The 26,302-nt window shown below is 54.0% G+C and overlaps 1 protein-coding gene across 5 annotated transcripts in view; it reads right to left on the bottom strand.

The window, feature by feature from the left end:
- Positions 1–4,839: 4,839 nt before the first annotated feature.
- The window catches only part of FCHO1 (FCH and mu domain containing endocytic adaptor 1), a 39,184-nt gene continuing 17,721 nt past the window's right edge, over positions 4,840–26,302 (bottom strand). For 4 of the 5 annotated variants that reach the window (XM_058425398.1, XM_032170109.2, XM_058425400.1 and 1 more), the window contains 23 exons: positions 26,014–26,155; positions 22,511–22,663; positions 22,193–22,297; positions 20,544–20,642; positions 20,358–20,454; positions 18,628–18,672; positions 18,433–18,517; positions 17,832–17,856; positions 17,399–17,456; positions 16,752–16,930; positions 16,642–16,666; positions 16,227–16,278; positions 14,683–14,774; positions 14,048–14,323; positions 11,699–11,811; positions 11,503–11,590; positions 11,222–11,330; positions 9,887–10,042; positions 8,818–8,950; positions 8,129–8,328; positions 6,756–6,811; positions 5,574–5,738; positions 4,840–5,138 (listed from right to left, as the gene is read on the bottom strand). In XM_058425398.1, the coding sequence (XP_058281381.1) occupies positions 5,116–5,138; positions 5,574–5,738; positions 6,756–6,811; positions 8,129–8,328; positions 8,818–8,950; positions 9,887–10,042; positions 11,222–11,330; positions 11,503–11,590; positions 11,699–11,811; positions 14,048–14,323; positions 14,683–14,774; positions 16,227–16,278; positions 16,642–16,666; positions 16,752–16,930; positions 17,399–17,456; positions 17,832–17,856; positions 18,433–18,517; positions 18,628–18,672; positions 20,358–20,454; positions 20,544–20,642; positions 22,193–22,297; positions 22,511–22,663; positions 26,014–26,155 (2,476 nt within the window). In that variant the 3' untranslated portion in view covers positions 4,840–5,115. The remainder of the gene's footprint in view (positions 5,139–5,573; positions 5,739–6,755; positions 6,812–8,128; positions 8,329–8,817; positions 8,951–9,886; positions 10,043–11,221; positions 11,331–11,502; positions 11,591–11,698; positions 11,812–14,047; positions 14,324–14,682; positions 14,775–16,226; positions 16,279–16,641; positions 16,667–16,751; positions 16,931–17,398; positions 17,457–17,831; positions 17,857–18,432; positions 18,518–18,627; positions 18,673–20,357; positions 20,455–20,543; positions 20,643–22,192; positions 22,298–22,510; positions 22,664–26,013; positions 26,156–26,302) is intronic. The other variant, XM_058425401.1, reaches the window with a different exon arrangement.

The following is a 26,302-nucleotide window of genomic DNA, read 5'->3' as shown; positions in this document are numbered from 1 at the left end:
ACCTGGGAGGCGGAGGTTGCAGTGAGCCAAGATCGTACCACTGCACTCCAGCCTGGGCGACAGAGCGAGACTCCATCTCAAAAAAAAAAAAAAAAAAAAAAATACCATCCTATGACAGGGTCCCCGCCCATCCCCTCCTCCACCAGGTACTGGCCCTCCAGAATTCAGGGTGCTGGGAGGATGTGAGCTCTAGCCCCACCTCACTCACCCAGGGAAACTGAACCCTCCCATCCTTTTCCCATGCGTAAGACATACAGACACCCTGAGCCCCCAATCCTTTTAAACCGGGTGCTTCCGGGGTTCACTGGACGCAATAGACTGAATTCTGGTGCTGGAGGGCCTGAGTTCAAATCCGGACTAGAATGACCCTATGATCCCGCCATTGCCCTCTTAGGTATCTACCCAAAGGAGTTGAAAACAGGTGTTGAAACAAATGCTTGCATAGGGATGTTCATAGCGGCATGATTCACAGTGTTCTTTTCAGCTGCTTGGGTGGAGATAACCCACCCAAGTGTCCAGTGGATGAATGGATAAACAACATTCCATCAGTGAAATCTTGAGGGTTTTTTTTTTTTTTTGAGACAGAGTCTCGCTCTGTTGCCCAGGCTGGAGTGCAGTGGCAGGATCTTGGCTCACTGCAAGCTCCACCTCCCAGGTTCAAGCAACTCTCTTGTCTCAGCCTCCCGAGTAGCTGGGATTACAGGCACCTGCCACCACGCCTGGCTACTTTTTGTATTTTAAGTAGAGACAGGGGGTTTCACCATGTTGGCCAGGCTGGTCTTGAACCCCTGACCTCAAGCAATCCACCTGCCTTGGCCTCCCAAACTGCTGGGGTTATAGGTGTGAGCCACTGTGCCCTGCCTGGAGTCTTATTCAGCCATCAGAAAGACTGAAGTCCTGGCCAGGCGCAGTAGCTCACGCCTGTAATCCCAGCACTTTGGGAGGCTGAGGCAGGCAGATCACTTGAGGTCAAGAGTTCTAGACCAGCCTGGCCAACATGGCAAAATCCCGTCTCTACTAAAAATACAAAAATTAGCTGGGTGTGGTGGTGCATGCTTGTAATCCCAGCTACTCGGGGAGCTGAGGCAGGAGAACTGCTCAAATCCAGGAGGCGGAGGTTGCAGTGAGCCGAGATCATGCCACTGCACTCCAGCCTGGATGACAGAGCGAGACTGTCTCAAAAAAAAAAAAAAAAAAAAAAAAAAAAAAAAAAAAAAAAAAAAAAAGAGATTGAAGTCCTGATAAGAGATTGAAGTCCTGATCCATGCTACAACAGGGATGAAATAAAAAACACGATGCTGAGTGAAAGAAGCCAGACACAAAAGGCAACGTGTTGTATGATTCTATTTATATGAAATGCCCAGAACAGGCAAATCCACAGAGACAGGGAGCAAATTAGTGGTTGCCGGGGGCTGTGGGAAGGGAAATGGGGCATGACTGCTGAAGGCGACGGGGTTTCCTTTCGGAGGGGATGAAAATGTGCTCAAATTAGATAAAGGGTGTGGTTGCACAATATTATGAATATACTGAAACTCACTAAATTGTTCACCTTAAAGTAGGTCATTTTTTGTTTTGTGAATTTCAGCTCAAAAGAAAATCCAATTAGGCCACTTGTCAGCTGGGAGTGGCCTCTGACACGTGACCCAATTGATGGCGCTGTGCCAATGTATCACTCTGTGCCACAGCTGAGGTTTTAAGGCCACCTGGGTGGAAGAGACCAGGACATGTAAACTGCATAATGGCATCACACCTGCCCGGGGTTGGCAGGTTTAACGAGTTCTGCGCCCTCTCTCTTGGAATTCACTCTTCTGAGATAGGTCACGTCCACCTGCTCTGGAAGGCTGGGCAGTTAGGAGGCCACACCTGGGAAAAGTGCCTTCTGTGCTTTTTTGTTTGCTTGTGGGTTTTTTTTTGTTGTTTTTGTTTGTTTGAGACGGAGTCTTGCTCTGTCACCAAGGCTGGAGTGCAGTGGCGCCATCTTGGCTCACTGAAACCTCCACCTGCCGAGTTCAAGCAATTCTCCTGCCTCAGCCTGCCGAGTAGCTGAGATTACAAACACCTGCCACCATGCCCAGCTAATTTCTGTTTTCTTAGTAGATATGGGGTTTCACCATGTTGGCCAGGCTGGTCTCGAACTCCTGGCCTCGAGTGATCCCCTGCCTGGGCCTCCCAAAGTGCTGGGATTACAGGCGTGAGCCAACACGCCCAGCCCTGTTTGTTTGTTTTTTTTTGAGATGGAGTCTCTGTCTTCCAGGCTGGAGTGGTGGCGTGTTCTCAGCTCACTGCAACCTCCTCCTCCTGGGCTCCAGTGATTCTCCTGCCTCAACCTCCCGAATAGCTGGGATTACAGGCGCCCACCACCACGCCTGGCTTTTGTATTTTTAGTAGAGATGGAGTTTTACCATGTTGGCCAGGCTAGTCTCGAATTCCTGATCTCAAGTGATCCGCCTGCCTTGGCCTCCCAGAGTGCTGGAATTACAGGCATGAGTCACCATGCCCAGATGCCTTCTTCATTTTAAAAGGTGCCCAGCCTCATTTGTGTCCCAAGGAAGGCAAGCTAAAGCTACTAGGAGGTGCCACATATCTGCCACTTATCAGACAGGCAAGAACCCACGCCCAGATTAGGCTACATTATGAGGAGGTGGTGGCAAACAGATTTTGATTTTGGCACCTCTATAAAGCTCAGCTCTCTCTGACACCCAGGGCCCTACTGGGCAGGTGTGGTCTCTCAATTTACAGCCTAGGTGCTAAGACCTGCAAGGGAGAAGACATGAAGGGCTGGGAAGTCCCTGGGCTGTTTGTAGCCAGACAGGGCAGGTGCTGCAGCCACCTCTGCCCCCATTTGATGCCCCAACTCCTATAATCATCCTTCCTTCCTACAGCTGACTTTTTTGTTGTTTTTGTTTCGTTTTGTTTTGAAACAGGGTCTCACTCTGTCACCCAGACTGGAATGCAGTGGTGCAATCTGGGCTCATCACAACCTCTGCCTCCCAGGCTCAAGCGATTCACCTGCATCAGCCTCCCAAGTAGCAGGGATTACACATGCACACCACTACCACCTGGCTACTTTTTGTATTTTTAGTGGAGACGGGGTTTCACCATGTTGGCCAGGCTGGTCTTGAACTCCTGATCTCAAATGATCCACCTGCCTCGGCCTCCCAAAGTGCTGGGATTATAGGCATGAGCCACCCTACCCAGCCTATTTAAGAGACAGTGTCTCTCAGCCGGGCGTGGTGGCTCACGCTTGTAATCCCAGCACTTTGGGAGGCCGAGGCGGGCGAATCACAAGGTCAGGAGATCGAGACCACGGTGAAACTCCGTCTCTACTAAAAAAATACAAAAAATTAGCCGGGCGTGGTGGCGGGCGCCTGTAGTCCCAGCTACTCGGAGAGGCTGAGGCAGGAGAATGGCGTGAACCCGGGAGGCGGAGCTTACAGTGAGCCGAGATCGCGCCACTGCACTCCAGCCTGGGCAACAGAGCGAGACTCCGTCTCAAAAAAAAAAAAAAAAAAAAAAAAGAGAGACAGTGTCTCACTCTGTGGCTGCCCAGAGCCTTGGAGAGCACCAGTGTGATCTTAGCTCACTGTAGCCTCAACCTCCTGGGTTCAATTGATCCTTCTGCCTCAGCCTCCCAAGTAGCTGGGACCATAGGCGTGTGCCACCATGCTTGGTCAATTTTCCTATTTTTGTAGAAACAGGGGGTCTTGCTATGTTGCCCAGGCTGGTCTTGAACTCCTGCTCTAAACTGATCCTCCTGCCTCGGCCTCCCAAAGTGTTGGGATTACAGGCGTGAGCCACGGTGCCTGACTCTCAGCCAATGTTAATTATGCACTTGCTTTGTGCCAAGAATGCTCCCTGAACCTCTCCCAACTACAGGATTCCTCCCATCTTACAGACAAGGAAACCGAGGCACAGCCAGAGGCACTCTCTCTTTGGAGGACAGGGTGGGAGGATCAGAGAGAGCGCATAGCAGGTCTCAGGCCAAATCCTGCCTCCTACTTCCTTCCTTTTGAGCTTCGTCCAGTCTGGGCTTGCTCCCTGGGGTCTGTACAGCCTCAAGGTCAGGAACACGGGCCCTGGTTCCCTGAATGTCCATCAGGACCCAAGACTGTCCACTGGGCTCAGACCTGCTCCCTACTGCAGTCCGCTGTTACTGCTTCTGTCCTGCCCTCCCCAGCAGGCCACTCTTGCACACCTGCACCAAAGTCCACCCTCCTCCTGGGGCTCCCAAAGCTGCCTGGTACTACTGGGGGTTTTGCCCTATAGTCGACACTCTTCTAAGTGTGTGACCTCCCACAGATATCCAGTGAGATGAGTTGCAGATGAGCTAACTGAGGCTCAAGTCCTGTGCTCAAAGTCACACAGCCAGTGGCGGCCAAGCAGGCTCCTCACTCAGGCTTCCTATCTCCACTTTCTGGCTTCCAAGAACTTTGTCCTGCTCACAGCTTTCTCCCTGCTACGTGGTATACAGTAGATACTCAATGTTTGTAGGTTGACTAATTGCTTCCTCATTGAACTAACAACCTTCCATCACTTTGCTTGGGATGCCTATTCCTATCTTGCAAACTCCTACTCATACCTCAAAACCCCATTTATAATGCCCCCTCCTTAGAAAGTCTTCCTGACTGCTTGGGAAGACTCCTGGCATCCCTTTCTGGGCTTCTGTAGTCCTCCTCCTCCCTGTAGCCCACCTCTGAGCCCATGGGGCTGGGGTGTCTGTGTCTGGTTCTTTCTCTCCCAGAATGGCCCTGTACAGGTTGAGCGCAGTGCAGGGAGGGAGGTGCATTAGGTCTCTCATATCCATCCACCTTCTCTTCCTCCCCTCTCTGGCAATGCAAAGGATATTTCCTGGAGCAGGAAAAGGTTTTGTTTTTTATTTTATTAGAAAATAAAGTGTTTATTCAAAGAATGTTAAAAGGCCAGGACCTGTGTGGGGTTGGCATGAGGGGGAGGAGCGAATCTCGGGCTCAGCCAGGCTGGGCATGGGGCTCCTCTCCGCGGAGTCTGGGCCTCAGGGAGGCTGGGGTGGGAGGCCCCAGGGTCCGGCAGGAGGGCAGGGAGTGGTCAGCCAGCACCAGGGCGCAGTGTAGAGTTGGGGCGGCAGCATTTGCAGGTTCAGCAGCTCACCAGGTACATCCCTGTGGGGGCGCAGCTGTGAGGGGGAGGGGTGGGGAGGAGGGGTACGGGAGGGGTTCCCCGGCTCTGATCCTGGGATGCTTCAGTCATCCTTGTCCTCTTCAAAACACCCCCGTAACTCATAGTCCCTGCTGCCACTGGGCCCCAGGAGCCCCTTGGTGGGGGCAGGAGAACAGGGCGGGGCTGGAGGAGGGAGTGGCAGGGGGACTTCGGGCTCCCTGGCTGGGATCCTTTCAAGGACGTCCTCCAGGGGCCAGCCCCAGATACACAGGGCCCTGACTCCTTGCCCACCTGTGCCCCCATCTGGGGTCTCCTGGCCCCAACACCCACCTATCCTTCCCAAGGATCCCCATACCCCAATCCCTCCTCATACCCCGGGGCTTGCCCCCGTAAGGTCCCGGCTCCTGAGGTCACCCAGCAGCAGGGCTGGGGAGTACCTGTGGCAAACCTCCTCTTCACCAGCGACATGCGGTAACCGCTGCCCACCAGTTCCAAGTCCACGCCCGACAGAGTGGCCCCCTCGCTGGTGAACTGTGCAGCCACGGGGCTGGGTGTGCTGGGCCCTGAGAGTGGCTCCCAGCTGGCAGAGAGGCGGCCAGAGCCTGGGGAGACCTGCAGTCAGCTGCGCCCTGGCACCAGCCCCCATCCCAGCTGTGAACCATCCTCTTTGGCCCACACCTGAAGCCCTTTGTTCTGTGGCCTTCATGTACCCCATCAGACCTCCCTTCAATCCCCTGCATCCATCTCTCCTGGCATCATTGGGCTTTGGCTGGCAAGGGAGTCCTGCCTCAGGGCCTTTGCACCTGCTGTGCCTGGCCATTTGTCCCTGGGACACCCTCTCCTCCAGTTTTTGTTTTTTTTTTTTTTTTTTTAGAGACAGGGTCTGGCTCTGTTGCCCAGGCTGGAGTGTAGTGAAGCCTCCAACTCCTGGGCTCAAGTGATCCTCCCACCTGGGCCTCCCAAAGCACTGGGATTCCAGACCTATGCCACTGTGCTCGGCCCTCCTCCAGCTTTTTTTTTTTTTTTGAGACAGAGTCTCACTCTGTCACCCTGGCTGGAGTGCAGTGACACGATCTCGGCTCACTACAACCTTCACCTACTGGGTTCAAGCGATTCTCCTGCCTCAGCCTCCCAAGTAGCTGGGATCACAGGTGCATGCCATCACACCCAGCTAATTTTTATATTTTTAGCAGAGACAGGGTTTCACCATGCTGGCCAGGCAGGTCTTGAACTCCTGACGTCAAGTGATCCACCTGCCTCAGCCTCCCAAAGTGCTGGGATTACAGGCATGAGCCACTGCACCTGGCCTTTTTTGTTTGTTTGTTTTTTAGAGACAGGGTCTGGCTCTATTGCCCAGGCTAGAGTGCAGTGGTACGATCATGGGTCACTGCAGCCTCCAACTGCTGGACTCAAGTGATCCTGCAGCCTGGGCATCCCAAAGCACTGGGATTACAGACCTATGCCACCCAGCCCGGCCTCACTCCAACTTTTTAAAGACTTCCTCAATGCCCATACTTGCCGGCCCTCAGTATGTCCCCAATTCTTCCCCAACATAAATAAGTGCCTCCCACCTGACCCCAGTCCCTCCCACCCAGCCCTCATGCACAACCACAGCTCACCCCCTGCCTCGGACACATCTGGAAGCCTCCAAGTGAGCCGCTTCTCCTCCAGGTTCCTGGCAGAGAAAGAATCTTAATCAGGGCTTCCCCAAAGAGGATGCTGAGAGCCCACGGTCCCACTTCAGCTGCCTCCTGGCTGTGTGACCCCAGCAAACCTTCTCCCCTACTTCACCTCATTTCCCCATCTGTGAAATGAGGGTGAGATGTGGAACAGCTGTGGAGCCACACAGCCTTGCAGCACTTTTATGTGTGTGTGTTTTGTTTTTTTGAGATGGTGTCTCCCTCTGTCACCCAGGCTGGTGTGCATTGGTGTGATCTCTGCTCACTGCAGCCTATGCCTCCTGGGATCAAGCGATTCTCCTCCCTCAGCCTCCTGAGTAGCTGGGGTTACAGGCGCCCACCACCATGCCTGGCTAATTTTTGTAATTTAGTAGAGACAGGGTTTCACCATATTGGCCAGGCTGGTCTCGAACTCCTGACCTCAGGTGATCCACCTGCCCTGGTCTTCCAAAGTGTTGGGATTACAGGCATAAGCCACCATGCCCGGCTTCCTTGCAGCACTTTTAGATGACGCATTCTGTCCTATAAGTCTGGCTTCTTCACAGCAGACTACCTTTTTTTTTTTTAATTTAATTTTTGTTTTTTGAGAGACAGTTGTCACCCAGGGTAACTCCCTGAAGCCTCAACTCCTGGGCTCAAGCAATCCTTCTGTCTCAGCCTCCTGAGTAGCTGGGACTACAAGAGCACACTACCACGACTGACTACTTTTTAAAATATTTTTTTGTAAGGCTGGGCGCAGTGGCTCATGCCTATAATTGCAGTACTTTGGGAGGCCGAAGCGGGTGGATCACCTGAGGTGAGGAGTTCGAGACAAGCCTGACCAACATGGTGAACCCTCACGTCTACTAAAAAAATACAAAAATCAGCTGGGTGTGGTAGCAGGCACCCGTAATCCCAGCTACTCGGGAGGCTGAGGCAGAGAAAATCACTTGAACCCGGGAGGTGGAGGTTGCAGTGAGCTGAGATCGTGCCACTGCACTTCACCCTGCACGACAGAGCGAGACTTCATCTCAAAATAAATTAAATAAATAAATAAAATATTTTTTGTAGAGATGATGTCTCACTATATTGCCCAGGCTGGTCTCAAATTCCTGGCCTTAAGTGATCCTCCCACCTCAGCCTCCCAAAGCGCTGCAATTACAGGCATGAGCCACCGCACCTGGCACTCATAATATCACCCTTAGTGCTAAGCAGGGTGGGCTCACAGTTAACGGTCAGGCCGAGGGTGCACCCTTTAATCGTCGCATCAAGGAGAAGGTCTGGGGTTATGGGGGAAACTGCTGAGTCTTCCTTGGCCTCCCGCATGCCCTCACCAGGTGGCAGCCGGCTGCAGGCGGACGTTGGTCACAGGCTCCCCCACAGGCAGTAGGATCTGGACGTTCGTGAGTGGTGTGGGCACAGCCGTGGCACCAGGCTGGTAGCCGTACTCCACTGAGACCTGGGTGAGGGTGGCCCCACACTGCCAGTGGGCACTGAGCTGCAGAGGCACAGACTGGGGACCCGGGCGGGAGAACTAGGAAGAATGAGAATGGGAGAAAGGACACAGCTTGGGCCATCCCATCTTGCCGCACCATGCGCTATTCAACCACCTTGACCCTGCCATGCACGCACCGCCCCAAGGGGGCCCAATCACAGGGAGATTTGATGAATGAGAGGCTATATTACACCAGGTTTCCAGCAGGGGGCAGGAGAGTGCCTCATTCTAACAAAGTCTCCCAGGGAAGTTCAAGTGTAAGGTTCCCGGGCTGGACTGCTGCTATTTCATATAAAGATGCTATCTGCAACAGGGGATGCCTGCTCTCCCACACTGCCTACTCCTCCACCGTTCATTCCCGGCCCACACTGCCTACTCCCTCCAGCTCTTTGGCTCTCACAGATTGGATCTCTTGAGGTCAGGAATTTGAGACCAGCCTGGCCAACATGCAGGCGCCTCCATGTCTGCTGCCGGCTCACCGTGTCCCCAACTCCACCACCTCCTCCCGGCCCCATGAGGGTGGCGCACCTGGTATCGCAGCAGCACCACGTTGTAGTAGGAGGCGGTGGGGTTCTGCTCTGCCTGGCGCTGCAGGGCCTCGGTCAGAGCTGCCATGTTGAGCCAGAAGTCTTTGGTCTCAGGGTCACTCTGGGAGGGGTCACTGCAGAGACCCGGACTGATCACCCCAATCCTCGGGACATGCCCTCCCAGGGCTCCCAGCATTCAATCTACCCCTTCCTAAAGATGCAATTTCCTGGCCCACCCTGGGCCTAGCAAAGCCCTACCTGGGTGGTTGTGGTGGGGGCAGTAAAGGAGGGATGGAAAACAAGGATCAGAGACGGCAAGTTACTTGCCCCACGCCACACAGCAAATCCCAGGAGGTAGCTGGGTGTGGTGGCTCATGCTTGTAATCCCAGCACTTTGGGAGGCTGAGATGGGTGGATCACCTGAGGTCAGGAGTTTAAGACCAGCCTGACCAACATGGTGAAACCCCATCTCTACTAAAAATACAAAAATCAGCCAAGCATGGTGGCACACGCCTGTAATCCCAGCTACTCAGGAGGCTGAGGCAAGAGAATCACTTGAATCTGGAAGGCAGAGCTTGCAGTGAGCCAAGATCACACCACTGTACTCCAGCCTGGGCAACAAGAGCAAAACTCCATCTCAAAAAAAAAAAATAATAATAATTAAAAAAAAAAAAAAAACCAAGCCAGGTGTGGTGGCTCACGCCTGTAATCCTAGCACTTTGGGAGGCCAAGGCGGGCAGATTGCCTCAGCTCAGGAGTTCGAGACCAGCCTGGGCAACATGGTGAAACCCTGTCTCTACTAAAATATGAACGAAATTAGCTGGGTGTAGTGGCACATGCCTGTAATCCCAGCTACTTGGAAGGCTGAGGCAGGAGAATTGCTTGAACCCGGGAGGCGGAGTTGCAGTGAGCCGAGATCACACCATTGCACTCCAGCCCGGGTGACAGAGCAAGACTCCGTCTCTACAAAAAAAAGAAAAAAAATTCCCAGGAAGCAGGGAATTCAGAGTCCAGAAGCCCCTGACCCCCAGCAGCCTCCGAGGCCCTCTCCCACTGCCCATCCATAGTACCTGAAGAGCAGATCGGCGTTGGGCTGGAAGTGCTCAATAGGGGTTGTGTGTACAAGCCGGAAGCTGAGGACAGGTGGGGGTGGGGTCCCGCTGAACACACGCACGATGCCAGCAGGGAAGGTCATGGTCAGCTCCCCAGTTACTCGAGCCAGGCAGCTGGGGAAGGATGAGGGGACTGGGTGTTGGCTTAGGGCTCTGCCTGGTGCCTTATCCTCCCCCTTCTCCTGGTTTCACTGGTGCCTGTGGCTCCCCAGACTCCTCGGATCTAGGATGGCCCTGATGATCCCCCGTATCCTTTCCCCCAACCTCCTCTTCCGTTCCTGCCTGGACAGGAAGAATCCACCCTGGGCTGAAGGAGGCAGGAACATCTCCTTCCCTAGTTCTCTTTTCTTCTAGGCCACCAGGAAGCTCAAATTAAAATGTTCAGTTTTTTAGCTATCCTTTGCTTGGATTTTTGATCTGACACTCTCCTCTTCTTCATGGTTTGACTTTCAGATCTTTTCTGCTGAAGGCCACCCAAATATATATCCCTGCCCTCTGCTTGTCCCTAACCCACTCCCTTACCCCCTTACTGGGCCTAACTTCTAGTATTACTCCCTTCATCTCAATGCCCACAGCAGCCTTGGAGTCTACAGCAATGCCTAGCCCTGTTTAAATGCTCTCCTATGGCTGGACACAGTGGCTCATGTCTATAATCCCAGCACCTTGGGAGGCTGAGGCAGGTGGATCACTTGAGGCCAGGAGTTCGAGACCAGCCTGGCCAACATGGTGAAACCCTGTCTCTACTAAAAACACAAAATCAGCAAAGTGTGGTGGCATGTGCCTGTAATCCCAGAATTACTCGGGAGGCTGAGGCAGGAGAATCTCTTGAACCCAGGAGGCAGAAGTGGCAGTGAGCCGAGATCATGCCACTACACTCCAGCCTGGGCGACGGAGTGAGACCCTGTCTCAAAACAAACAAACAAACAAACAAACAAATAAAAAGTACAATAATTTAGTTGGGTGCAGTGGCACGCACCTGTAGTTCCAGCTACTCGGGAGGCTGAGGCAGGAGAATTGCTTGAACCCGGGAGGTGGAGGTTGCAGTGAGCTGAGATTGCACCACTGCACACCAGCCTGGGCAACAAGAGTGAAACCCCGTCTCAAAAAAAAAAAAAAAAAAAAAAAAAAGGCCCTCCTATGGCTCCACTGCCCTCAGGACAGGGGCCTGGTCACTTGGCTCAGTGTTCAAGGCCCCTTCACCATAAGACACCATGAAGCACATCTGAAAGCTGTCCCTGCTGGACCTCCCCAACACAGACTCCCCACGGGCCCTGTCTGCCCATCACCAGGTACCTGGGGCTGTGGCCACGGAAGTAGGCGTGGACATACTCCGTGAAGGCTGTGGCTATGGGCAGGGCATCCTGGGAGCCCAGGACCACAGGGCTCGGACCCCGGGAGACTCCTGGGGGTGGTGGGGAGGGAATGGGGAACAACGGATAGACAGCATGAATATAGGCTCCAGGCTCGAGACTCCCCCAGCCCAACCACACCTCTGCCAACAGAGAAGCCACCCACCCAGACCAGAGAAGGTGACACTGAGGCCCAAAGCCAGGCCCAAGACCGCCCTCACGTACCGTGTCCTGTCTGGGATAAGAAGCTGGGCCGTTCCAAGGCAGTGCTGGGGGCTGAAGAGCCCAGTGGGCAGGGGCTCAGGGAACGAGACTGAAAGGGAAAGAGACAATCTAGGCTGTGAGTGCCCCAGGACCAGTGCCCAAAAGCTGACCCCAGAGGCGACCCCCAGCCCAGCTCCTGCCATGCCCCCTCACCTACCAGGTCCCCGTTGCTACGTGTGAGAGGGCAGGACACCTTCCTAGAGCGAAGTCTCCTGGGTGGGGCTGCCAGGCCCTCCCTGGCTGTGGGGTCAGCAGGTGCAGGCATCAGGTCTGGGAGCGAGTACAAAGAGGCACTGCTGAGATGCTGCCCGGAGCCTCTGGGGCCTCCCCAGGGGCACAAACTCGGCCAAAATCTTAGGAGGTGGGCTTTTCTGCGGAGACCTCCAATGGGTCTGAAGTCCTGGGGTTGCAGAAAAGGTGCTAGACAGGATTACGGATACTGTCCACACCCCCGACCCTCCCAGAATGGTGGCCCAATAAGGGGTGAGCTCCCCATCACTGGGGGTATGCAAGCAAGCACTGAAGGCTTAAGACGCAGGCATGCTGTAAGGGGGATTCAGCAGAGGATTTTTAGCCAACATTCAGCCATTCTGTGACCTCTACCCTTTCCGAGAACCTGACTGCAGCCACCTACTGTGGTCTGTGTCTGGGTCTCATGCCTTTAACACCCAAGCTCCCCTCCCTCTCCTGCTTCCTCACGGTCCTGGTTCTGTTCCATCTATGAACGTGCTCCCTTGCTTGCCTACCTCCCCTCCCACCTACCTACCCTCTCACCTGTACCCCAGGCTGTGCTCCCCCCTCTACCCGACTTTCTCAGCCTCAGCACTGCGGGTATTTGGGGGCTGGACCATTCTCGGGGGTGGGGGCTGCCCTGTGCACTGTAGGGTGCTGAGCAGCAACCCAGGCCTCCACCCACTGAATGCCAGGAGCACCACTCCTGCCTGGTAGTGACAACCAAAAATGTCTCCAGACACTGCCAATGTCCCCTGGGGGGCAGAATTTGCAGGGTTGGGTAAGAGCCTCTGCTCAGGCCGGGTGCGGTGGCTCACACCTGTAATCTCAACGCTTTGAGAGGCCGAGGCAGGCAGATCACCTGAGGTCAGGAGTTCGAGACCAGCCTGGCCAACATGGCGAAACCCCATCTCTACTAAAAATACAAAAATTAGCCAGGTGTGGCAGTACGCACCTGTAGTCCCAGCTGCTTGGGAGGCTGAGGCAGAGAACTGTTTGAACCTGGGAGGCAGAGGTTGCAGTGAGCCAAGATCACACCACTGCACTCTAGCCTGGGCAACAAGAGCAAAACTCCCTCTCAAAAAAAAAAAAAAAAAGAGCTTCTTCTGCCCCTACTCTGTGGTCTCCACCCACTCAGCTCTCCCTTGAACGGGCTCCAGCCTGGCTCTTTCCTATGGAGGGTGCCAGGCGCCCTTGTTGACACTACTGGGGACCTCGGGTGGTCACAGCCCACAGTCCCTCTGACTCGGGGGCTTCCCATTCTCCTCAGGCAGCCCCCAGGAGCCCATCCCGTCACTCTCCCCCCATCTCCTGCTGTCCTCTTGTCTCCAACCCCTCTGGGCTCCCCAGCTCTGTCCTCTCCTCTGCTCTCCCTGGGCGACTGCTCCTCCTGTTTTGATGTCGTCTTCAGGGAGGGGGTGCTCTGACCTGACCTTCCCCACACTCAGGGTCCACGGTGCACCTGACACCTAAAGGCCCAGCCTCAACGTCCTCCACCCCTCCCTGACTCCATCCCTTCCCCACCCTCCTCCCTCCCTTGACTCCACCCCTTCCCCATCCTCCTCCCTCCCTTGACTCCGCCCCTTCCCCATCCTCCTCCCTCCCTTGACTCCGCCCCTTCCCCATCCTTACTCCTCCGCCCTCTCCCCTGCAGCGACCTGTCCACCTGCTTCTCCCACTGCCACCCTTACCCCCATCGCCTACTTGCCTCCCTGGTTGCCTCCCCAGTCTCTGGTTTCTGCCCTCACTTCCGAAGCTGCCAGAGGGAGCCTGTGACCCCTGAGTCAGGTCCCGCCCCTCCCCTGCTCATGGCCCTCAGCGTTACTCAGGGTAACATTCACAAGCCCTCCCTGGGCCCATCAGGCCCTTCCTGGTCCCTGCCTTCTCTTCTTCCTCCTTCCCTCATCACCCCGTTCCAGCAGGCAGACCTCCTTGCTGTTCTTCAGACAGGCCTAGCGCGCTCCTGCCCCAGGGCCTTTGCAGGGACGTGCCCTCTGCCCAGCACGTCTTTCCCCTCATGTCCACGTGGTTCTCTCCTCACCTCCCTCAAATCTCAGCTCAGATGTCCCTTCCTCAAGGAGGGCCCCCACCTGGCACCCGCTACCGCCTGCCTTGCTAAATGTCCATCTCATTGTTGTCCCTGAAACGGCGAGAGGTTCTGCCTGCCTGGTCCTGGCTGTGTCTCCAGCAGCCTGATCAGGCCCTGCCCACAGCAGGCGCTCAATCCCCCGCCCAGGGTTCCAGCAACTCTCAGGCCTAGGCCCGCTGGACTCACCTCCTCCGGCCAAGGCCTCCAGCCCCCAGGGGCCTGGAGACGGGGCGAGGGGCTGCGGCGAGTCTGGCAGAGGCGGTGCCCGGATACCCCTGGCCTCTGGGGGTGGCGCCCTACAGCTGGGCGGGCTCTGCGGGGTGCCTGGGCGGGGGACCCAGGAATCTGGGGAGGGGCCAGGTGCCGCGTGGGACGGAGAGTCCAGGCCGGAATCCTCCACGTTTTCGGGCGACGAGGAGGAGAAAGGGGAGGGGCTGGAGGTGAAGCCCAGGCTGCTAGAGCCTTGGGGAGGGAAGCGGGCGGTCAGCTCCGACCCTCGCCCACTCAGAGTCCCTGCCCATCCTCCTGCAGGCCACGGCCACGTCGAGGGAAGGTCAGGGGGGCCCCCATTCAAAGTCCTTGTGCACGCCCCCAAGGCTACACCTTCTGGTGACTTCCCTCTCCACAAATGTCGGGCCCGTCCACCCAGTCACCGCCCACTGGCCAAGGCCCCGCCCTATCTATGGCCCCTCCCACCCGCCCTCTGGCCCCGCCCACCCCTACACGGACTAGTCCTCCCTCCAGCCTGGCCTCCAGGGGGCCTGATTGGCCTAACTTTGCAATGGCCCCACCCATGCCCTCCAATCCCTTATCCCCATCACCTGTAAAATCTTCGTGGTCAAAGGCTGACTCCAGGGGCGGCCCAAAGAGGTTCTTGGACATCTGCTCCTCTGACTGCAATCTCTCTGCACAGCTAGAGAGGGTGAAGCCAAGAGCGCTGCTTCTATTTTTCCCAAGCCTCATCCCACCCTGGGGCCTTTGCACATGCTGTTCCCAGTTTTTTTTTTAGACGGAGTCTTGCTCTGTCGGCCAGGCTGCAGTGCAGTGGCACGATCTCAGCTTGCTGCAACCTCCGCTTCCTGGGTTCAAGCGATTCTCCTGCCTCAGCCTCCAGAGTAGCTGGGATTACAGGCACCTGCCACCATGCCCGGCTAATTTTTGTATTTTTAGCAGAGATGGGGTTTTACCATGCTGGCCGGGCTGATCCCAAACTCCTGACCTCAAGTGATCTGGCTGCTTTGGCCTCCCAAAGTGCTAGGATTACAGGTGTGAGCCACTGTGCTCAGCCTGTTCCCAGTCTGGAGTTCCATTTCCCCAGCTCTCTTCATAGCCACTTCCTGGCTCCTCTTTGGGGCTTAGCTCCAAGTCACCCCCTCAGGGAGGTTCCCATCCCCACCTCAAGGGAAGTCACCTCCTCCTGTCTTCCCATCGGCTTTAGTTTCTTCATAGCACTTAGAAGTATCAAATATGCTCTAACTTATTTGCTCTTTTTTTTTTTGTTTTGAGACATAGTTTCCTCTTGCTGCCCAGGCTGGAGTGCAATGGCGCAACAGTGGCTTACTGCAAGCTCCACCTCCCATGTTCAAGCGATTCTCCTGCCTCAGCCTCTCGAATAGCTGGGATTACAGGCATGCGCCACCACGCCTGGCTAATGCTGTATTTTTAGTAGAGACGGGGTTTCTCTATGTTGGTCAGGCTGGTCTCGAACTCTCGACCTCAGGTGATCTGCCTGCCGTGGCCTCCCAAAGTGCTGGAATTACAGGCGTGAGCCGCCATGCCTGGCCCTATTTGCTATTCTTAAAATCTGAGTCATTAGAATGTGACTCTGAGAAGGGAGACCTGTCTCAGAACCCAGGCCCTAGAACAGCACAGGTACACAGCAGGCACTCAATAAATGTGCATCAAATGAATGACTAAATGGTCCCTCAAAAGCCAGCATGGGCCAGGCACAATGGCTCATGCCTGTAATCCCAGCACTTTGGGAAGCCGAGGTGGGCAGATCACTTGAGGTCAGGAGTTCGAGACCAGCCGGGCCAACATGGTGAAACCCTGTCTCTACTAAAAATACAAAAGTTAGCTGGGCGTGGTGGTGGGTGCCTGTAATCCCAGCTACTTGGGAGGCTGAGGCATGAAAATCGCTTGAACTCAGGAGGTGGAGGTTGCAGTGAGCCGAGATCGCGCCACTGCACTCCAGCCTGGGTGACAGAGTGAGACTCTGTCTGAAAACAAAAACAAAAACAAAAACAAAAAAACCCCAGCATGACGTCAACTCCCAGCCAGGACAAGAGAACACCAGGCAGGGACATGGGGAGGCGGAGGGAGGAGGTGGGGACAGCCCCCACCTGCCCACTCATGTGGAACCCACCTGCTGGTTCTGGGGGCAGACCGAGGTCTCTGGGGTTTCCCAGCAGCGTCCCCTACAAGAGATGCACCTCCTTGAGCCTTTTTGTCACCCTGTCTGCAATGCTCCCCACTCCACAGACCAAGGGACCGAGGCTCGGGGGTGTCCACCCAGTTGTCCAAGGTGATCAGCAAATCAGGCAGACATGGATTCAAGCCTGAGCGAGCCTGTCTCCAGATGCTGGCTCCTCCTGGCCCCAGCTACCCCTTTCAGCTCTCACTTAATTTCATAATGACCTCATTTTACAGAAAAGGAGACTGAAGGTCAGTGTGGTTAAGCAGCCTGCCCAAAGTTACAAAACAGAGCTATGATTCAAGCCCAAACCCATAGCCTCCCTTCCTTAGGATCCTCCCCACTCTGAAGACCAAAGGCTACTCACGTGAAGAATGGCGTTTCATGGTGCCCTGTGGACAAAGTGGGCAACATCACACACGAGTGCATCCAGCCAGCCTCTCCAGCAACACCCAGGGCACCCCTCCCACGCCTCACCCCTGGGCCAGGAGGAAGGATGAGGCTGCCCGCAGTGGCCCTGAGCTGTGCCGCTGCTGCCTCGGGGCTGCAGGCTGGAGCCCGGGCCGGGGCGGGCTTGATGTGCACGTAGAACTTGCGGGGCTCTTCATCGTCGAAGTCAGAGTCGCTGGACGAGAAACGGGAGGGCTCGGCCGTGCGTGGGCTGCAGTCAAGGTCCAAGCCAATCCCAACACAAGCTTTCCCCCAGTCAGCTCTCCAATCCAGCCTTGTCCCTCCCTGCTCAAACCCTTTGAGGTCCTGCCCAATCCCATTGCTCACCATGTGCCACCTTCAGTCCTGACACCATGTCCTACCAGCACTCCCATCCCCCAGCCAAGCCTTTGCACAAGCATGCCCAGACCTAACTGGCAAACTCCTATTCAGCTGCAAAACCCCAACACTGGTGCCCCCTCCTCCAGGAATCCTTGCTGGCTCTCCCTTTCTCTCTCCCTCTCGCCCAGTGCTGACCCCATAGAGTGGGTGTTTTCATTTAGGTTGGCTTCATCCACAACGGAGACTCTCTCCAGGATGTACACAGAGAGAATTGCTGAAGGTGGACTGGTTATTGTGGACTATTTTGTCCTTGCTGTGCCAACAACTGCCCCCAGGGGGTGCCAGAAGGATATTGTTCTGGGTCACATCAGGCCGGACAGTGAAACCTTCTTCATCCACCTCTGGACATGTCTAGGGGAGTCAGGGGGCAGCAGTGAGTCAGGCTCCCCACTATGGAACCTTCCATCTCACCCTGCCAACCGCCCCCCGCCCCGCCCCCAGGCCTTGACTCAGACCTCAAAACCAACCCTGATGGCAACAACTGTCTTCCCCGGGTGTGTGGGCAGGTTCCTGGGACAAACTGAGCTTCGGCAGGGACATTATTCACACCCACGTAGTCCACGGGACTTTGCAGCTGAGGTGGGATATGAACCCAGCCCCCAGGCTCCAGCCTGCCCCTCAATCTCGGCTCTTTAGTTTCCAGTAGGGATCCGGACTCTAGGAGCCAAGAGTGGGATCAAACTCCTTCCGCTTGTAGCCCAGCCTGACCCCTCCCACATCACTCACCCCTGAATCGGGCTCCAGGAAATCTCTGGGGATGGAGGAAGAGATGTTGGTGTCAGCTTCCGCAGCCCATCTGGTGCCCCCTGTCAGCCCCCAACACTGGATATGGAAGCTGGGGCAGCTCCCAGGCTGTGATATTGCCCTGAGCTAGCCCTAGAGGCGGTGGGACCATGGGGCTTGCTTGGGGAGGGGGTTGAATCTGAAGTTAGCTGAGTAGAGAGTGTTCTCAAACAGCCTGGGAGGGAAGGAATCCTGGAACTCATTTGAAGGGCTGCCTTGTAAAGGCAGGGAAAGTCGGGGCTAGCCTGGCAAACAGAACAATCCTGGGCCAGCTTGGGCAGGGAAAATGCTAGGTTACTCTGGGACAGGCAGTTCCTGGCCTAACCTGGCAAAAGGAAGAATTCTGGACTAGCTTGGGCAGCGGTAATATTGAGCTAGCCTGGGGCAGAGGTACTCCTGGTCTAGCTCGGGTAGAGGGAATCCTGGTCCAGCCTGGAATATGGATACTCCTGGGCTATCCTAGGAGGGGACTTCTGGGATAGCCTGGGCAGGGGAAGGGATCTCGGGCTAGCCTGGGCCAGACCGGGCAGGGGTGCTTCCTCACACAGCTGCAGGTGGCTCTGGCTCCCGCTCCCGCCGGCTTAGTCCCGGAAGGCGAAAGGCCTTGGATCCCCGCAAACGTTTCATCGCTGAGGATAGATTGGGGGGCAGCTGAGCACTGTGAGCCTCCTTTCACATTCAGATCAGCCTCCCTCACCCCCACGGTCCAGCCTGGGCATCCAGGCCCAGACGTACTTGCCTTCCTGCAGGGCAGCCGCACTGTATGCCTCGAAGTCCAGAGGTCCTGAGATGGGAGACAGAAACTCAATTGAGGGGCTGGGCACGGTAGCCCATGCCTGTAATCCCAGCACTTTGGGAGGCCAAGGCAGGCAGATCACCTGAGGTCAGGAGTTGGAGACCAGCCTGGCCACCATGGTGAAACCCTGTCTCTGCTAAAATTACAAAAAAGTTAGCCAGACATGGTGGCAGGCGCCTGTAATCCCAGCTACTCAGGAGGCTGAGGCAGGAGAAACGCTTGAACCCAGGAGGCGGAGGTTGCAGTGAGCCAAGACTGCACCGCTGCACTCCAGCCTGGGCGACAGAGTAAGACTCTGCCTCAAAAAAATAAAAAAAAAGTTAGAAAAAAAAAGAGAGAGAAAGAAACTAAATTGAGGGTGGGGAGACTGAGCTTGAAAGGGTAGTACACTTTTGGCCACAAAATGGCACCTGGATCTGAACTCAAGGTCCATCAGGTTCCCGGACAAGAACCAGCCCCACATCACCAGGAGTGGGATGGACCTAGGGGCTGGTCTGGTTCCAGCAGGGCAGTGCCACGGTAGGGGGTGACATGAGCTACCTCTACATACTTCCAGCATTTGTGGCTGGAACTTGGGTTGGGTCAGGGGATGGACCATGCATCTGTGCAGTGGGCTGGGCTTTGAGTGACAGGATGAGGAGCGGGAACGCTCTCTCAAGAACAATGCGGAGCCATGGAAGGTGTGTGAGCAGGAAGACACAACAGATCTGGGGCCTGTGAAGGGCAAGAGTGGGGCCCCATGTAGGAAGGGGTGACCTGAGCCAGGGCCGAGCCAGAGAGACAGGAGGGAGAAAGAACAGATTTTGCTGGTTAACAAGACTTGAGGACACAAGTGTATACCAGCATATAGTGAGTGCCTACTGTGTGCCTGACACACCCTTTGCCCTTTACCTGCATGAAATCACTGACTGTTACAACATTATTAACATCCTCACTTTACAGATGAGGAAACTGAGGCTCAGAGAAGTCAAAGCACAGGTCCTAGGTCACGCAGCAAGTGATGAAGAAAAGACTCAAGCCCGGGTCTCACTTTAAAACTTCTGCTCTTAACTCCTCCCCAGTTCTGCATCTGAGCATTCGCAAATTGTTCTTTTGCTCAACAACCCTCAATGGCTCCCCTAGGCCCTGGGGATGAAGTCTGAACAGCTGAGCCTGGCATTCAAGGCTCCTCTGGGATCTGGTTCAAAGAGATTTACACATAAGATCAGGCTGGAGAGCTGGACTTGTCAGCAGCCCACTCTTCCCATGAAGAAACCAAGGCCTGGTCATGCACAGTGGCTCATGACTGTAATCCCAGCACTTTGGGAGGCTGAGGCAGGCGGATCACCTGAGGTCAAGAGTTCGAGACCAGCCTGGCCAACATGGTGAAACCTTGTCTCTATTAAAAATACAAAAAAAAAAAAAAATTAGCTGGGCATGGTGGCACATGCCTGTAGTCCCAGCTACTCGGGGAGGCTGAGGCAGGAGAATCACTTGAACTCCGAGGCAGCAGTTGCAGTGAGCCGAGATTGCACCACTGCACTCCAGCCTGGGAGACACCGGGGGACTCCATCTCAAGAAAAAAAAAAAAAAAACCAAGGCCCAGGGAGGTTCAGTTTCCTGCCTCTGGAGTCCTGCTCATTAACTGCAGCTGTGGCCCCAAAGTCCAACCCCCAATGGCTGCCCTGACTCACCTGGCTTCTCCCGGCCTGTGCCCTTACTCTCTGCAAACTTCCTGAGTAGCATCTCCACGCTGACGTTCTCGATGTTCTGCTTAAATTCCTCATGCACCTGTGCCAGGTGGGCGGGGTGTGTAACTGGTCAAGGCCCCTTTGCCCAGCAGTGACCCCAGCCTCATTCCTCACACCTGCCCGACTCACCTGCCCAATCTGCACGTGCGTGTCCTCCACCGAGTGAGCATAGGAGCCCAGCAGCGCCTTCATGTGCCTCAGGTGTGTCTCCTCCATGGCTTGGAAGCGCTGAAGCAGTAGGGGAGAGGCAGGTGGAAAGAAGGTCAAGGCCAAGAAGGAGTGGCCATGTGACTCAGCCTGACCAATCAGAACACCTTAAGCCCTTGGCTCAGTGATTGATTTGGGGAAGGGCCAATGAGAGTCTGCCCTAGGACTTTTGTTGACTCTACAGGAAAAGATATTTCCATTCCTGAGCCAATGCACTGATGGAATGTAAGTGGGGGTTGCTGGTGCCCAGTTTGATGCACACATGTGCATGCATGCACACACATGCACACACACACACACACACAAGGGCATGTCTGCCTGGGAGTGATGTCCCCAGAGAGGAAAACAGACTTAAGAAGCATAAATGGTGGTCAGATGTGGTGTATCATGCCTATAATCCCAGCACTTTGGGAGGCCAAGGCGGGTGGATCATCTGAGGTCAGAAGTTCAAGTCCAGTCTGGGCAACATGGTGAAACCCTGTTTCTACTAAAAATACAAAAATTAGCTGGGCGTGGTGGTGCGTGCCTGTAATCCCAACTACTAGGGATGCTGAAGCAGAAGAATCACTTGAGCCCAGGACGCGGAGGTTGCGGTGAGCCGAGATCACGCCACTGCACTCCAGCCTGAGTGACAGAGAGACCCCATCTCAAAAAAAAAAGAAGCAGAAATGCACAATTTCCTGCCAGCACTATTTGAGCAAATGGATTTAGCTATGACTGAAACCTCCACAACTCAAAAATAAAACCTTTCAGTTCCCTGAGTTTGTCAGTTTTTTAAAATTTTATTTTATTATTTTTTTATTTTTTTTGAGACGGAGTCTCGCTCTGTCGCCCAGGCTGGAGTGCAGCGGCGCAATCTCGGCTCACTGCAAGCTCCGCCTCCTGGGTTCTCGCCATTCTCCTGCCTCAGCCTCCCAAGCACCTGGGACTACAGGCGCCCACCACCACGCCTGGCTAATTTTTTTGTATTTTTAGTAGAGACGGGGTTTCACCATGTTAGCCAGGATGGTCTTGATCTCCTGACCTCATGATCCACCTGCCTCGGCCTCCCAAAGTACTGGGATTACAGGTGTGAGTCACCGCGCCCAGCCGTTTTCTTTTTTTTGTATACACCTGTCGGTTTGAATGAAGGTTTCTATCACTTGTAACTTGAAAAAAGTTCTGATTCCTAATCCTGAGTTTCCAATCTGCTTTTATTTGTTTATTTTATTTTTTCAAGACAGGGTTCCACTCTATCACCTAACCTGTAGTACAATGGCTCGATCTTGGCTCACTGCAACCTCTGCCTTCCGGTTCAAGTGATTCTCCCGCCTCAGCTTCCTGAGTAGCTGGGATTACAGGCACCTGCCACTACGCCCGGCTAATTTTGTATTTTTAGTAGAGACAGGGTTTTGCCATGTTGGCCAGGCTGGTCTCAAACTCCTGAGCTCAGGTGATCCTCCCGCCTCGGCCTCCCAAAGTGCTGGGATGACAGTTGTGAGCCACTGCACCCTTCCTGGGATTTCTGCGGTCCATAACCTCCAGGGCAAAGGCATGTGTGGGTCTTAAAGGTACAGATGCCTGGTTCTTACCAGGGCTGAGTCCAGCATCTTCTGCTCAAAGTCAGCTCGGGCTGAGTTGTATTTTTCCACTGAGCGCCGCAGGCTCTCTGCCGCCTTCTTGGTTTTAGTCTCTGCCTACAAAGCACAGGGAGGAAACAGGGATGGGAGGGGGACACTCAGGGGGCTTCCCCCAGGTCCCATCACCTGGCAGGTGAACTCCTCCGGGTACCTAGGGTGCGATCACCCACAGGTTCCAGGACCGTCGCTCTGGGACGTGTTTCCACTCTCTGATCAGGCAGCCCCTCTGCCCTGCAGCAAATTCCTCAGAACCCCCCGCTGTGAGCCCACCTTGTCCATCTCCTTCTGGCTGGTACTCTCCCTCCGCAGCCGCTCCTGGTCCATGCAACGGTTCAGGTAGTTCTCGCGGGACTTGGGTAGGAGCTGGCTGACGCCCGAGAGTACCTGCACAGCATCCAAGGTGCCCATCACTTCCTCCTTGCACTGCGGGGTAGGAGGGGATTTCATGGGTAGACTGTGAAATTCCTGACCTCCCAAACACTCCATGTGATGTCAGCTCCACAGTCTTTTTCTGTGTGTGTGTGTGTGTGTGTGTGTGTTTTGTTTTGGTTTTTTTTAGACAGAGTTTCACTCTTGTTGTCCAGGCTGGAGTGCAGTGGTACAATCTCGGCTCACTGCAATCTCTGCTTCCCGGGTTCAAGCAATTCTCCTGCCTCAGCCTCCCAAGTAGCTGAGATTACAGGTGCCCACCATCACACCTGGATAATTTTTTGTATTTTTAGTAGAGACGGAGTTTCACCAAGTTGGCCAGGCTGGTCTCTAACTCCTGACCTCAGGTGATCTGCCCACCTTGGCCTCCCAAAGTGCTGGGATTACAGGCATGGGCCACTACGCCCGGCCTGCGTGTGTGTTTTTAACAGCAATGGGGTCTTGCTATGTTGCCCAGGCTGGTCTCGAACTCCTAGACTCAAGCAATCCACCTGCCTCAGCCTCCCAAAGTGTTGGGATTACAGATGTGAGCCACCATGTCCGGCCTGTACATTTTTTATTTCAAAACATTTTTAACTTTTAAAAAAAGTACTATTTACACATGGTTCATATTTCAGAAAGTTGTAAGGGGTAAGCCAGGAAAAAGCCTCCCATATATGGGCCCTCCAGCCTATAAGTCCCCAATTATTACTGTGATACTTCTCTAGAAATAATCCGCATATGGATAAAGATGTTTGTTCTAACCCATGTTTTATGACAAACAGTGGTAGACTGTGTTGCTTAATTCACCGTTTTGTGTGTGCGTGTATGTGTGTGTGTGTGTGTGTGTTTTTTTTTAGACGGAGTCTTGCTCTTTCACCCAGGCTGGAGTGCAGTGGCACAATCTCAGCTCCCTGCAACCTCCGCCTCCTGGGTTCAAGCAACTCTCCTGCCTCAGCCTCCCAAGTAGCTGGGATTACAAGCATGCGCCACCATGCCCGGCTAATTTTGTATTTTTAGTAGAGATAGGGTTTCACCATTTTGGCCAGGCTGGTCTTGAACTCCTGACTTCAAGTGATCTGCCCGCCTCGGCCTCCCAAAGTGCTGGGATTACAGACATAAGCCACTGTGCCCAGCCTTTTTTTGTTGTTTTTTAAGAGATGGGGTCTCACTATGTTGCCCAAACTGGTCTCTAACTCTTAGGCTCAAGCAATTCTCACACCTCAGCTCAGCCTCCCAAGTAGCTGGGACTACAGGTGTGCACACCACACCTGGCCTGCTTTTACCACTTAAAAATTCACTCCTGGCCAGGCACAATGACCCATGCCTGTAATCCCAACATTTTGGAAGGCTGAGGCAGATATGTCAGATGTTTGACCAGCCTGGGCAACACAGCAGGACCCCTTCTCTCTCTCTCTCTCTTTTTGTTGTTTTGTTTTGTTTTGTTTTGTTTTTGAGACAGAGTCTCACTCTGTTGCCCAGGCTGGAGTGCTGTGTCACAATCTCAACTCACTGCAACCTCTACCTCCCAGGCTCAGGCCATTCTCCTGTCTCAGCCCCCTGAGTAGCTGGGATTACAGGTGTGTGTGCCACCATGTCTAGCTAATTTTGTATTTTTAGTATAGACAGGGTTTCACCATGTTGGCCAGGCTGGTCTGGAACTCCTGACTTCAAGTGATACGCCCGCCTCAACTTCCCAAAGTGCTGGGATTACAGGCATGAGCCATTGCTCCTGGCTAGCAAGATCCCTTCTATACAAAAAATTTAAAAATTAGCAAAGCCAGGCGCGGTGGCTCACACCTGTAATCCCAACACTTTGGAAGGCTGAAGTGGGCAGATCACCTGAGGTCAGGAGTTCAAGACCAGCCTGGCCAACATGGTGAAACACTGTCTCTACTAAAAATACAAAAAATTAGCCAGGCGTGCACCAGCACGCCTGTAATCCCAATTACCTGGGAGGCTGAGGCAGGAGAATTGCTTGAACCCAGGAGATGGAGGTTGCAGTGAGCTGAGATCGTGCACACTGCACTCCAGCCTGGGCAACAGAGCAAGTCTCCATCTCAACAAAACAAAACAAAACAAAACAAAACAAAACAAAACAAAAACAAAGTATTACCAACTCCCTTTTTAAACAAGAGTTAAAAACATGCAGATTTTGGAACTCTGTAAAGGCAATGCATCTATGATTCTACAATTCTAAGCTTTGGATATTGTGGAATTCTAAGAGTCTAAGACGGTTCTTCCAAGATTCTAGGTTTATAAGAGTGTAAAAATAGTAAATATGAATATCTGTATCTTCCAATGCTTTAGAACAGCTGTTGGCAAATATTTTCTGTAAAGGGACAGATAGTAAATGTGTTTGGCTTGATACAAACATTTGACTCTGTAGCTGCAGTGCCAAACAGCCACAGATGACAGGCACATCAATGGGCATGGCTGTGTGCCAATAAAACTTTATTTACTGGCACTGATATGTGACTGTCATACAATTTTCACATGTGGTGAAATTTTATTTTTCTTTAGATTTTTTTCTAACCCTTTAATAATGTAAAAACCAGTGATAACCCATCTCTCTCTCTCTATTTATTTATTTTTTTTGAGACAGAGTCTTTCTCTGTTGCCTAGGCTGGAGTGCAGTGGCATGATCATGGCTCACTGCAGCCTCGACCTCCCATGCTCAAGTGATCCTCCCACCTCAGCCTCTTGAGTAGCCGGGACTACCGGCATGTGCCACCATGCCTGAGTAGTTTTGGGTGTGTGTTTTTTTTTTTTTTTTTGGTAAAGATGGAGTCTCCCTATGTTGCCCAGGCTGGTCTCAAACTCCTGGAGGATCCTGGGCTCCAGCCATCCTCCCGCTCAGCCTCCCAAAGTGCTGGGATTATAGGCATGAGTCACTACGCCAGGCCCAAACATTTTTTAAAAATTAGCCAGGCATGGTGGTGTGCACCTGTAGCCCCAGCTATTCTGTGGGGGCTGAGGCAGGAAGTTCGCTTGAGCCCAAGTGTTTGAGGCTGCAGGGAGCTCTGATCACGCCACTGCACGTGGGTGACAGAGTGAGACCCTGTCTCTTAAAAACAAACAAGCAAAAAAAAAAACAAAAACCCTTCTTAGCTGTACAAACACTGGTGGGGGGTGGGCAGGATTTGGCCCGTGGGCCACAGTGTGCTAACTCCTGGTCTGGAATTTTGCAAGTTTGAAATTCAACAATGCTCAGGTCCGTAAGACCCTGGGCTTGACGTTGTGGAATTAATGGAATTCTCGGAAGTGGATACCCGCAGGTTATAAGGCCCCAGAAGATCTGGGGTCCTGTGAGCTGCTGGTGTTTCACACCCACCCAGCCGCTGGGCGGCGCCCATGACACACACCTTCTTGTGGGTCTTGAGCTGTTCTTCGCCGTAGCGTAGAACGTCCTTGATGAGATCCTGTAACTTCCGTGTCAGTTCCAGGTGGCACAGCGCCAGCTTGTCCGAGGAGACGCGGAAGACCTCCCAAAGCGGGGCGAAGGTCCTGAGGGCAGGCAAGGTCACACCCAGGGTTCCTCAGGCTCACCCCACCCCGGGACAGCGCTGGCACTGGCTCAGGTATGTGCTGTACGCTGAGCCCTGCTAAACATGAATGAATACTAATTCATTTAATCTCCATGGCAGCTGTAAG

This window comes from Hylobates moloch, unplaced genomic scaffold (assembly GCF_009828535.3).
Source record: "Hylobates moloch isolate HMO894 unplaced genomic scaffold, HMol_V3 SCAFFOLD_12, whole genome shotgun sequence".
Lineage (NCBI taxonomy): Eukaryota > Metazoa > Chordata > Mammalia > Primates > Hylobatidae > Hylobates > Hylobates moloch.
The sequence above is the reverse complement of the archived record's forward strand: the minus strand, read 5'-3'. Positions and strand labels throughout refer to the sequence as shown.